The 13,097-nt window shown below is 34.7% G+C and overlaps 1 protein-coding gene across 1 annotated transcript in view; it reads right to left on the reverse strand.

Annotated features, from left to right (window-relative positions):
• Positions 1-722: 722 nt before the first annotated feature.
• The window catches only part of CCDC102B (coiled-coil domain containing 102B), a 195,062-nt gene continuing 182,687 nt past the window's right edge, over positions 723-13,097 (reverse strand). Inside the window, 3 exon segments of the mRNA XM_040478595.1 lie at positions 723-1,945; positions 1,947-2,194; positions 6,137-6,346. Of these exon segments, the coding sequence (XP_040334529.1) occupies positions 1,909-1,945; positions 1,947-2,194; positions 6,137-6,346 (495 nt within the window). The 3' untranslated portion in view covers positions 723-1,908.

The following is a 13,097-nucleotide window of genomic DNA, read 5'->3' on the forward strand; positions in this document are numbered from 1 at the left end:
TTCCCCTCAACTTGTAGTTTTATTTTTTTATTTGAATTTTAGCTTTAGTTTTAAGGAAATATTATAACCATAGTGTTTTTTTTCATTTTAAATAAGAAGCTAAATATTATTTCCTATCACTGCTTTAAATCAAGCTAATATAAATCAACTGATAACAGCTATGTGAAATGCCAATCATTTTGTAATAATATAGTGGATTATTAGTAGTATGCTAGGCATATCAACAGAAAATGATATAATTTCATATCTGAATGTCACAATTTATATTATAAAATTTCATGAAGTTCTAAATGTAGAAAATATAAGTGACCCAAAGTGTCAAAATTTACATCTTGGTTTTAATTGGCTATGGGGTAAAATATCATTGATCTGGTATACATGAAGCAAATTTTAACGGATATTATAAGCCTGCAACAATCTTATAGACCTCATTGCCCTCTAACATAGAATAAAAACAGAGTATAAGAATTAAAGATAAATCAAAATATACAATGAAATTTAATGGAAATGGAACATATGTTTACTTATTTGGATTGGGTTGGGATGGGTTGGGATTTACTATTCATAATTTTAATTTAATAATCTATGACAGCATTTGTTTTTTTATAAGAAAAAGTGAAACTCCACCCAGTGATAATATAGTCCTAGAAATAATGCTTCACATGTGCAAAATCTTATTTGTGTATCTTTTCTCCAGTGAATAGTCACAAAACAACAAAAAATAAAACTTTCACTTTTGAGTTTATTTATAAAAATCAATTCATTGTCTGCATTTACATGTGCGTTTGAATGCATGAACGCATGTGAGTATTTCAGGGTGAGTGAGGGCAGTCATTATATTAGAGAAAATGCCACCCTCTTTTGTAGTATATTGATTTATTTTAATTCAGTGTGAACTTTCACTAGATACCTCTTTATGACATTAACAAATGGTACTTAAGCGTCTGTCTCTGCTAACTTCAGAAATTCTTGGAGAAAAGAACATTGTTCTGGTCAACCCACACAACCTAATTCACTTTTGCTAAAATGTATACAAAATCACGGATGTGTTTCTAAGTTTTATGAAATCACTGAATTATCAATTCATGAAAGACACTCATGTGTAGCTCAGTGTTTTGCTACAACTAAGACATTCTTCAAAATGAATTATTTTCATTTTTATATACCAAAATATATTTCATACACCAAAGGGTTAAAAATTTCCATATCTCTAAAGTCTCTACAGTAATATAAATTTTTACTAATCACTGTATTAAAAATTAAAATTTCTAGTGTACCACAGAAAGCAAAGCTATGTAAGAATGGTTAAAGAAAAACGTGAAATAACCCTGTCTAATAACATCAAATTATGTTATTTTATATTTAAAATTATTATTTTACAACAGCATAAGAATAGATATAATTATTCTTAAATTACTCAATAATTGTATGAGTAATGAAGGTTTTAAAAGAAAAATAATGAGTGAAGAAGTTAACAAAGCCATAGGTTTGCCTGATAAACCTCTGAGTGAAAATAAAACATTTCTGAGGATAAAGTTACTAAGCAAAATAAATATAATGTCATTCCTATTCAAGAAATGGACACTGTCAGTAATGTAAATTCATTAGGAATTGACTTTGATGGCCTTTCTACTCTTAGATTAATTCATCATTTTCCCGAGACACATCAATTACCACTCTGTCACATTAGTTTTCTGAAAATGACCCACTGTGTGACCTGAAGGAAGAGAGTCAGTTGCCAGAATGATTTAAGAAAACGAGCCTCCAAGGAGCTCCACAAAAGGCATGTTGACTAGTTCACGGGGCTTTACCCCATAGAATACTGACCCCTTTTTCCAATAACTTTTCACTTCAAAACGTGTTATTTGGAATGGAGAATGCAAACACTGCATATCTACAGAATCAAGGCTATCCAAGTACAAACCTCCCTGTCACTGAATAAAGTAGGTAAAGCAAATGAGCATTGAAAGGTATCATTTTTAGAAAAATGGTTGGGAATTATAACTCTACTTTTCTCCATTACAGCAAAATCAGGACATATTTTGATAAATATTAGCCTATATGTGTTTGCTCCCATTTTGGTTATTCTGTTATGTCCTCTCGCTTTATAGTCAGCACAAATTCCACTTTTCCCTTCTTCTTCTTGCCTCATTTGTCTTCTCTTGTCCTCTCCTCTCTGTCCTCCTAAAAGTTCCTGGAAACGAACAAAGGGAGGAAGAGAGGTGGAAGTAAAAGCTCAAAAAGAGATTAGATTTGGTGAAGTCCTTCAAGTGTTTTCTTTTTCTTTTCCCCAAGCCCTGAAGATGTTATTTTCTTAACCTCATGATTTATGGGTTGTCTTGAAACTTACTTCTCTCTGTGTCTCTCGTAGGCATGGTCCCATCTCTCATATATCATATTGATTAGTAATTTTGCAATGTATTCATTAAAAGTTCAGGTGTGCTGCTGTTTTTGTTTTTTAATTGTAAAAAATTGATGCACACATAGCCTTAACATAGGACAGGAAAACAACCACCATATGGACATTCATGTGATGAGATCATCTGTGTTGACGAGAATCTTTGTCTTTAAATTAGCAGTGCAATTTAAAATTAAAAGCTGTTTTCTTTAAAAATCTATTCCCTGTAATACTGAAGCCAAAATATGCAAAAATGTAGGCAAAATATAGCACTCTATATATTTCAAATATATATGCAAAATTCTTCCCCTCTTGTATAATAAGGATTTATACAAAAAAATCATCAAACAATGAGAATGTTACAGTTCAAGAAATTAACACAATTTATCGATATGGAGATTTCTATGAATACCCGGTAGTTTTGTGTCTGTCACAGACATTTGTTAAATGCAATAGATATAAATATAATGTAGTAAGAGAACTTACACCTCTTTTAGAGACTGATAACTGAGTGGTTACTGTTTTATCACTTACATGCCAACACTTATTTCCACTATCTCCCTCATATACAGTATTTATATCCATATAGATATATGTTACTTCTATACGATAATTATATACCTATATACACATGATACTCCTATATGGAACTTACATGCATAGTTTATATACATATAAATTACATTTTATTAAAATAATATTAAAATTACAATTTAGTTTCATGTTATAATAAAATCTGCACTATTCTCTGGACTTAGGCATGTTCTTTTTTTTTTTTTAATTTTTTTTTCCACGTTTATTTATTTTTGGGACAGAGAGAGACAGAGCATGAACGGGGGAGGGGCAGAGAGAGAGGGAGACGCAGAATCGGAAACAGGCTCCAGGCTCTGAGCCATCAGCCCAGAGCCTGACGCGGGGCTCGAACTCACGGAGCGCGAGATCGTGACCTGGCTGAAGTCGGACGCTTAACCGATTGCGCCACCCAGGCGCCCCAGGACTTAGGCATGTTCTATATGCAGCTTTGATCCGTTTGGCATTTGGGGACACAATCTTGATCCCAGTGGGGATCTCTGTGGCACCAAGGATTTTGACCTGCAGCTGTTCTATGATAATTATTTTGGTTCATGTAGGGAGTCTGAATTCTTTTTAAAAAAAAAATTTTTTTTTAATGTTTATTTATTTTTGAGACAGAGAGAGACAGAGCATGAATGGGGGAGGGGCAGAGAGAGAGGGAGACACAGAATCTGAAGCAGGAAGTCTGAATTCTTAATGAAGAGTAAGAATCACCAGCACCTCTTCCTGATCGTCAAGATAATATATACTTGAGGAATAGTTTTCTGATGGATGAACACACCCACTGGGTTGGTTAGGCCTTCCAGACTCTTCTCAGTTTCCAAGTTGTGTTTAGTTCTAAGTGAAGAACTGCACTTGTCTCAAAGACCCCAGGGACGGACTCTGTGCCCTGTTGACAGGACATGCTGATTGGTATATACCAATCGTATATACCAATATATATATATACAATGGTATATACCAATGCCAGTTCCAAACAGCCCCCAATCAACGCTCGTATTTCCTGACATACTTTATGTTATAACATTTTGAGGTAACCACATAGGAATCAAAATGAAATAGGATTAATTACTTCGCCTGTATTCCCATTCTACTTTATTCTTAGCAATCAACACGATGTCCTATTGATAATGATTTATGTATTTATATAGACTTTAAGCCCATTCTGGGCAGGGATAATGATTCGTTCATCTTCACATCACCCACAGAGTATAATATAAACGCTTGTTAGTTCAGGTGAGTCAAACACACCCAGGTATTTTGATGATCAAACTTGTTTCATAATTGAAATAATTCTGTGTTTCCACAAGTAGAAACACATAAAAACATCTCTACAGATGTTATGTATATCGGAACCACTATTAAGGCTGGTTTCATACAACATTTTGCTGTAACAAAATGGATATTTGCACTTGCAAGTCACAAAACACTAATGCAATTTAATCTTGTATTTGCAATTAATCTCTAGGATCATAAGAAATAAGGAAAGGTGAAATGGAATTCAACTTTTCTGGCCATCTTTAGCTTTTAGAGCTCATATGAGTATGAACTACTTATATAACTAAAAGATATGAGCTTATCAAACTCACTTTTAACTCACTGGTAAAGAAACAGAATGAAAAGACAGAAGAGTGCATTAAGATACTATATGTACTAGGGGCACCTGGGTGGCTCAGTCCATTAAGCGTCAGACTTCGGCCCAGGTCATGATCTTGAGGTTTGTGAGTTCGAGCCCTGGGTTGGGCTGTGTGCTAACAGCTCAGAGCCCGGAGCCTGCTTCGGATTCTGTGTCTCCCTCTCTCTCTGCCCCTCCCCTGCTCATGCTCTGTCTCTCTCTGTCTCAAAAATAAATAAAACATTAACAATTTTTTTTAAATAAAAAAAGATACTATATGTACTTTAATGGAAGAAATAGAAACAAGATGTAAATGTTTTGCAGCATGTTGACACTAAAACACACAAATTGCAACTGCCATTAAGAGATTATTTTTAAAATCTAAAAACAATTTATTTTATTTTATTTATTTTTTTTAATTGTTTTTTCAACATTTATTTATTTTTGCGACAGAGAGAGACAGAGCATGAACGGGGGAGGGGCAGAGAGGGAGGGAGACACAGAATCGGAAACAGGCTGCAGGCTCCGAGCCATCAGCCCAGAGCCTGACGCGGGGCTCGAACTCCCGGACCGCGAGATCGTGACCTGGCTGAAGACGGACGCTTAACCGACTGTGCCACCCAGGCGCCCCTAAAAACAATTTATTTTAAAGCAATCCCATCTATAGCAGTAATTATGTCTACTGACTTGAGGATAAAATAATTCCAAGACAACCTAAATTTCTCAAAGCCAGATTTTGAATTTAAATCTAGTTTTAACATTTATGTTATAGGCTACAAAAGCTATTTGAAACATGATGCACTGTATTGACTCAAAAACAATTTTTCTGAGACTAAAAAAGAACCAGAGAAGAGTAAACGGAATTGAAACTAAATTGAAATGTTTATGCAGATCCTTACTAAAGTTACTGACAAATGCCTATTACACAGTTGTTCAAACTAACTGAGAAATAGACTTACTTAAAAATAAGATCAATTGCTTGAAAAACACTGGGGCAAAACTGTAAAAGGAAATGAAAAATACAAAGGTTCATCCTTTCATTTTCTCTTCCTTTTGGAAAAGCTTGAAAGTGTTGGATTTGTCATAGTGTAACATTTTCTTTTTTTAAATATTTCATTTATTTTTTATTTTTTTAATGTTTATTCATTTTCTTGAGAGACAGAGAGAGAGAGCAAGAGTGGAGAAGGGGCAGAGAGAGAGGGAGACACAGAATCCAGAGCAAGCTGCAGGCTCTGAACTGACAGCACAGAGCCTGATGCGGGGCTCGAACTCACAAACTGTGAGATCATGACCTGAGCCGAAGTCAGACGCTTAACTAGACTGAGCCACCCAGGCACCCTAATTGTGTAACATTTTCATACAAAATCTGTTACACTGTTTCCATATGCATGAACAACATTATTCTACTTGCAAATGAGAAAAAGAGCAAGCATTAAATGTTAAATAGTACAAAGGAAATATTCAGACTTGGAGGTGGGCAAAAGTTAAGGCAGCGTGAGGGAGGCAACTTACAGTGAGTGAGAACATTTGCTTCCAAGAAACCCCGATACCTTGATTTTTTCCTGCAGTTCAATTTGTGAGGTCTTGAAGTCAGGACCTGGAGAGTTTGCACTTAATACATTTCTCCTCTCCAGAAGCTCTTCCATTTCTTCCACTTGGGCCTTTAGCCTTCTATTTTCCCTTTCCAGTCCTTGTTTTTCTGTTTCAAGTATTTCCCTCTTGTCTCGCTCCAAGATATTTTCAGCTTGCAATCTCTCTAGCTAAATACAGAGAACACAAAGAAGCAACATGTAGCATTTGTAATTATCAAAAGGCAAGGCACCCAGCAAACAAGCTCCCACTAAGAAAGGTTCACAGACACATAGATTTATATAATTTTTTTTCCAACGTTTTATTTATTTTTGGGACAGAGAGAGACAGAGCATGAACGGGGGAGGGGCAGAGAGAGAGAGGGAGACACAGAATCGGAAACAGGCTCCAGGCTCTGAGCAATCAGCCCAGAGCCTGACGCGGGGCTGGAACTCACGGACCAGGAGATCGTGACCTGGCTGAAGTCGGACGCTCAACCGACTGCGCCACCCAGGCGCCCCAAAAAAGAACACTGTATTTGTCTGAAAAGTTGTGAACAACACGAAGATCCTAAGACCAGGCCATGCCCTAAATAAATGCAGTCTTCCTCTTGGTTCATGAGACTATTTCTATAATCGTACAGACCGTATTTGTCAAATAAATATGTCAAATGAAAAATGATAATATTCTGGCAATCATCTCCACTTAAATGATGAACATTATCCATTGGGAAGGCACGAAATAATTTCTTGGGTAATTTTGGTTGGATGGGTATAGTTCATGTATTCATTCACTTATTATTTATTTACTCTACCTTTATTTATTTATTTACCATACCTTTCAAGTTCCACATATTATACTAATCACTGAGGACAAAGACAAGCGAGTGAAACAAAATAGTATAATCCATAATTAAAGTACTATAAAATATAGTCAAGCACACATGAGTGAGTGGCTAATTGGATTTCCAGAGAATTCGAGGTTGACAACCATGGCCAGGGGGCCACATCTGACCCATCTCTTTTAGTATACCCCATGATAATAGTAGTTTTTCATTTTTTTATAGTTGAAAACAATTAAAAAAGAATACTACTTCAGGCACACTGACATTATACAAAATTCAAATTTCAGTGTCAAAAAAATAAAGTTGTATTGGAATGCAGTCATGTTCATTCATTGACACATTGCTTATGATTATTGTCGCACTAACAATGGCAGAGTTGAACTGTTGAGACAGAGGCTGTATGACCAGCAAAGCCTAGATTATTTACTATCTGGCCCCTTAGGAACAAAGTCTGCTCACTTCCAATTCTGTCCCATGATTCTCAACCACGGCTGCACATGAGATTGCCTTAGGGAGATGTTGGTAATTACTGGTGAACAAGAACCCACCTCTAGGAGCTTTGATTTACTGAACTTAGGGTAATTTTAATGTCTCTCTCCCTTGGTCAGTTTTGTTGTTTTAATATTTTTCTATTTAGATTTTAAAGAGGCAATATCAAACGTGCTTATTTTATTCAGTTTCATTATGTTTAAATATTTGCTCGTTATTATAATGACAATAAATTATAATTGCCTGCTATGATTATTTTTTTTTCTTGTTCTGGATGTTGTAAGTAGAAATGATTAGTAGCTTTTTTAGCTCTAAATTCTAATCCTGAGCTCTGAATTCTAATCTTGACTTCACCATTAATTCTGTGGGTAAATTCGGTCAGGCAACTTAATCTCCCCATGTGGACAATTTATTCTCTAATGTAACAGGGTCTGTGAGAAGTAAAATTAATTAAATTGACAGGAAAACACTTTGCATAGCAATGTTCTACTTAGAGAAAAAACACTGTGGTCATATAATTTTGGGGAAATAATTATATACGTATTTCTCTCATAATTTGAGCATATGTATATCCAAACGTCAAAGTAATTTTATGGCATACATCTGTACGGTGAAGCCACACTTCACAGTAGAAAAACAAGTAGAACCTAGTCCTGATTCCGTCACTTATCATTTTTTGGCTGATTCTGAATACAGCGTTTCCTCTTTTTGTTCCTTTTTTAAAAATAAAATTCGGATGAGAACACCAGACCCACCAAATCCGTGGAATTATAAGGGCTGAATAAAAAGTTATTTGAAATGCCTTGTAAACTATGTAACATGATTAAAATGTGAGACATTTTTAAACTGTTAAGGATAGAAATTGGAAATTATTCATTTTTACATAGTTTAAAACGGCTTGATTGCAAAGTACTGATTAGTATTATAATATTATAAAGTATTTTTCATGACATTTTAAATTCTAAAAGAGAGATCAACTTAAGGAAAATGTTAGACTTCAAAAATATCTTTGGAAATGAATTTGCATTAAAAAATTTCTAAAACACCCTTTTTCATATACACATAATTATACCATTATTATAGAAAATAGTCTGTTCCCAAATCAAAGAGATGTTCCGGCTTCTAAAAAACAGGAAACAAAAATTACATGCTTGAGACTGGACCTTGTGTATCAACTAAATATCATAAACTAAAGGACCAAATTTTAGACGATGTGGTTAAACATGTGGAGTATCTATTGGGGGATTTAAGGTGAAAACAGTATTTCAAAATCCAATTACCAACATGACATTTCTTTAATTATTAAGGTTCATGCTTAAACATTTTGACTATCATCATGTCACTTATGAGAATTAAAATAATAAAGCTGTAAGAAAAAATCATTAACTTAGTGATGAAAATTAATTTTAGGGGCGCCTGAATGGCTCAGTTGGTTAAGCATCCAACTTCAGCTCAGGTCATGATCTCACGGTTTGTGGGTTCAAGCCTCCATGCTTACAGTGTAGAGCTTGGGATCCATACCTAAGATTCTCTCTCTCCCTCTCTCTCCGCCCCTCCCTGACTCATGCTTTCTCTCTCTCTCAAAGTAAATAAATAAAATTTTTAAAAAAACTTTTTAAAAAGAAAAATTAATTTGGGGAAAAAAATATATATTTTGGCCAAGGGGATATATAATATGATGGTATGTCAGGGTATTATGAAACTGTAGGCATTTAAAAGAAATAGATGAAGTCCATTTTATTACTAATAACAGGTAACAGATAGAACTAAGGTTTTAAAAAAGTAATAGATTGTTTGATTGAATAAACTCTAAATCTTTAAAAAAAATAAAGGAATGATTTTACCAGTCATAACAACAAATCTTAAATAATCACGTCTGATTATTTGTTATTTGCAGCCTATTAACACAGTGTGATTATATGATAAATTTATGTATACAAGACACAGCAAAAAAGTAAAGGTTATGTGGAAATTGGAACATCACAAATATTATAAGCAGTTTAAAATTTGTTTTAAACATTTATTTATTTTTGAGAGAGACAGAGTGTGAGCGGGAGAGGGGCAGAGAGACAGGGAGACACAGAATCGGAAGTAGGCTCCAGGCTCTGAGCTGTCAACACAGAGCCCGATGCAGGGCTCAAACTCGCAGACTTCAAGATCATGACCTGAGCCAAAGTCGGATGCTTAAGCGACTGAGCCACCCAGGTGCCTGATATTATAAGCAGTTTTATTTCTGTTTTCATTTCACAAATTTTTTTCTTATCAAATTATTCTTTTCCAAGAATCATATGAAAATCAACCACATTAAAAGCCATTCAACTAAATGCAAGTTAAAAAGACAAAATAAACATCAGGTACTATTTTAAGCCCTCAGATTTATGGTAAGCAATTCCAAGAATCACCAAATTGAATGCAATTCCATGGATTTGCTTCTACTGATCAAGAGAACATCTTAAAATATTTTAATTCTAACTCTAAAATTCTATGAATTTTAACTAATCATAGGTACTATTGTTAAATTTCAGGTAATATGAAAAATTACTGAAAAAATGTTTTCTAAAAATTTTAAGGTAAAAATATATTCTCTTCAGAGTAATCAATATTTGTTGCTTTAATGATTTCCAATGATATACATATTAAGCACCAAGAAAAATATATAAATACCCAACTGTTCAGGTGTTCAACAATTATTGAGTATCTATTATGTAAGAGGCAATGAATATTCTATTTCCAAAATACAAATAAACACATGGGTATAAAGTGGGTAGAGATTCACGGAGGAGGAAACAACCTGTGTTCTGAGAAAGGCCTGTGATAAATTAGGCAATCAGAGGTTATTTGAATGAATAGTATATAAGCTGAAATCTGAAGTTTAAGAAAGCATAGAGTCAGAATCAAGGCAAGAATGTCCCAATAGAGGAAGCAGGAAATAGGTTTGAGCATTGTAAGAGGCAAGTGTTCAATCATGGTGTGGGGTAGAGTAGGATATAAAAGGAATCTGGACAAGCAGGCAGTGGTTCTTGAAAGCAAGTGTGAACACAACAATCATTTGAGTTGCTTGTGGAAAATGTAATATTGTGATTATCCTTAAAGATAGAATACGGGGTCATTTATAAACATTTACAGCTACTCACTCGATATTCACCAATTATTAGTGCTTGACAATTTTGAGAAGACATCAAAGATCCCAATCAAAGCAATAACTAGAATGTAGGTTTATGAAACCAGAGCTGTGCCATTTTGTTCATGAGTCTGGGACCTGACACAAGCTACGTCAGTGATCTATGAGGAGAAAGTACACAATAGTAGTCTCTAGGAAACAGCATTCCTATATTTCAATCACAACAATTACACACAAAACAAAATTAAGAAAGCATCCTAGAAGAACCAGTCATTTAGCCTACAGTATGTAACACCAGGAGGATTTCTCAGCTTTACTCTTAAGTCATTTCTCAGCAGAGTTCCACTGCATTTTGTGACAGGTGAACGCAGTGACATAAAGACAAGACTTACGGCAAAATGACCTAGAGTTGGGTCCCAATTCTCTTCATCTTGAAAGCCTCCATTTTTCATTTATAAAATGTAGAAAATACTTCCTAGAGCCTAGTCTTATGAGGCAGAAATTCTATTATTTAGGGGAAATATTTATTCCAAACTCAAATATTTCATGTGATAAATTTGTTTTCTAAAGAATAAAACATAGCAATGGCCAAATCAAATAAGGACGGATGGAAATAGTCTATTTCTTTTTCCTATTTTATCAAGATGATGGTCATTTTGTAAATGGACCTTGTCAACTGAGGAAAGCCCCAACAGAGAGCACTGTGTGACATTCTGTAGGCCAGTGAGGAGTCACCTGCAACCGCTGTGGATATGCCAATACTATATTTGCAGATATCCAGAATTTTCATTTCAGCCAAGTCAGCCATAAAATCGGACTACAAACTATGATTTTTGGAAGTTAAAGGTAAAAGGCAGGAAGCTTGCTATTTCCTAGCAGTAAGATGATTACTCTTTTACTGAGGGTAATATATATTCTTGGTAAAGAACCATATAGGCTCTTATCCTTACAATAATCCTGTAAGTTTGTACTTGCTACCATGAGGAAACTGGGGTCCTTAAGAGTAGAAGTAATTCTCAGGGTAGGCAGAGAGCCAGGTCTATGGTTCACCTAGAGGTCCTCTCTGATTCCAGTCCTGAGCTCATTCTACCCATACCACGCTAACAGCTGTTAATGTATGTATATATCTGCAAGCAGTAACAACCAACACGTTTTGAATCCATTGTACTACGTTACAGCAAACGTATGTTTTCTTTTGATATATTTTGGGATTTTGATCCTTGCTTTGTCTTTCTCTATCAGCAAATTAATTCAGAGGGAAAGCAATTCTGTGGACTCACATGAAAAAGTCTGGCAACTCAAAGCTAATGCACTGTGCATATTACTGATGTCAGCCTGCCCTGAGTCTTTTAACATTCTTTCTCTAACCAAGACTTAGAATCAAAAAAAAGAAAAGAAAAGAAAAGAAAAGAAAAGAAAAGAAAAGAAAAGAAAAGAATTGCGTAAACTCTCTGCTAAATAAAAATCTACTTCCCACTTATCCACAGTTAAGTACAGCTCAGTTGACAGCTCACACCCTCTTCTACCAAAAGTCAAGAGAATAATAAATGATTTTAGTAACGGGTAATGTCACATGTATTTTACTTACTTTAATTTCATTGTAAATCTTAGGAAAATTTCTAAAAGTAAGGAGCCCCAGAAGTAATTTGAAATAAAATGTGTGCCAAAGTTACATAGAAGAAGAGGGATCCTCATGCAAAAGAATTAATCTAGATACAGACACTATACCCTTAACAAAAATTAACTCAAAATGTATTGTAATGAGAGTGTAAAACACAAAACTGTAACAACTCATAGAAGATATGTAGCACAGGAGAATATTTAGATGACTATGGATTTGGAGATGGCTTTTTAGATACACGGCCATAGGTACGATCCATGGAAGAAATAATTTGATAAACTAGATCATTAAAATTAAAAATGTCTGCTCTGTGAAAAACAGTGTTAAGAGAAGGGGAAGACAAACCATAGGCTGAAAGAAAATATTTGCAAAAGGCATATATGATAAAGGACTGTCATCCTAAATGCACAAAGAATTATTTAAATTCAACTGTAGAAAACAAACCACCCAATCGAAAATAGGCTGATGATGTATAAATAATAGACATCTTACCAAGAAGATATACAGATGTCAAATAAACGTATGAAAAGATGCTCCACATCATACCTCATCAGGAAAATGCAAATTAAAACAATGGGATACCAATACACAACTATTAGAATGATGCAAATCCAGAACACTGACAACACCAAATGCTGGCAAGAACGTGGAGCCACAGGAACTTTTCATACTTTGCTAGTGGGAAAGCAAAAGAATATGGCCACTTGGAAAGGAAGTTTGGAGGTTTCTTACAAAACTAAACGTTCTTATCATATTATCCAGTGATCATGATCCTTGGTATTTTGCCAAAGGAGCTGAAAACTTATGTCCACACAAAAATACACACACACACACACACACACACACACACACACACACACACACACA

The sequence above is a fragment of the Herpailurus yagouaroundi genome, unplaced genomic scaffold, assembly GCF_014898765.1.
Source record: "Herpailurus yagouaroundi ecotype Mexico unplaced genomic scaffold, PumYag 142, whole genome shotgun sequence".
NCBI lineage: Eukaryota > Metazoa > Chordata > Mammalia > Carnivora > Felidae > Herpailurus > Herpailurus yagouaroundi.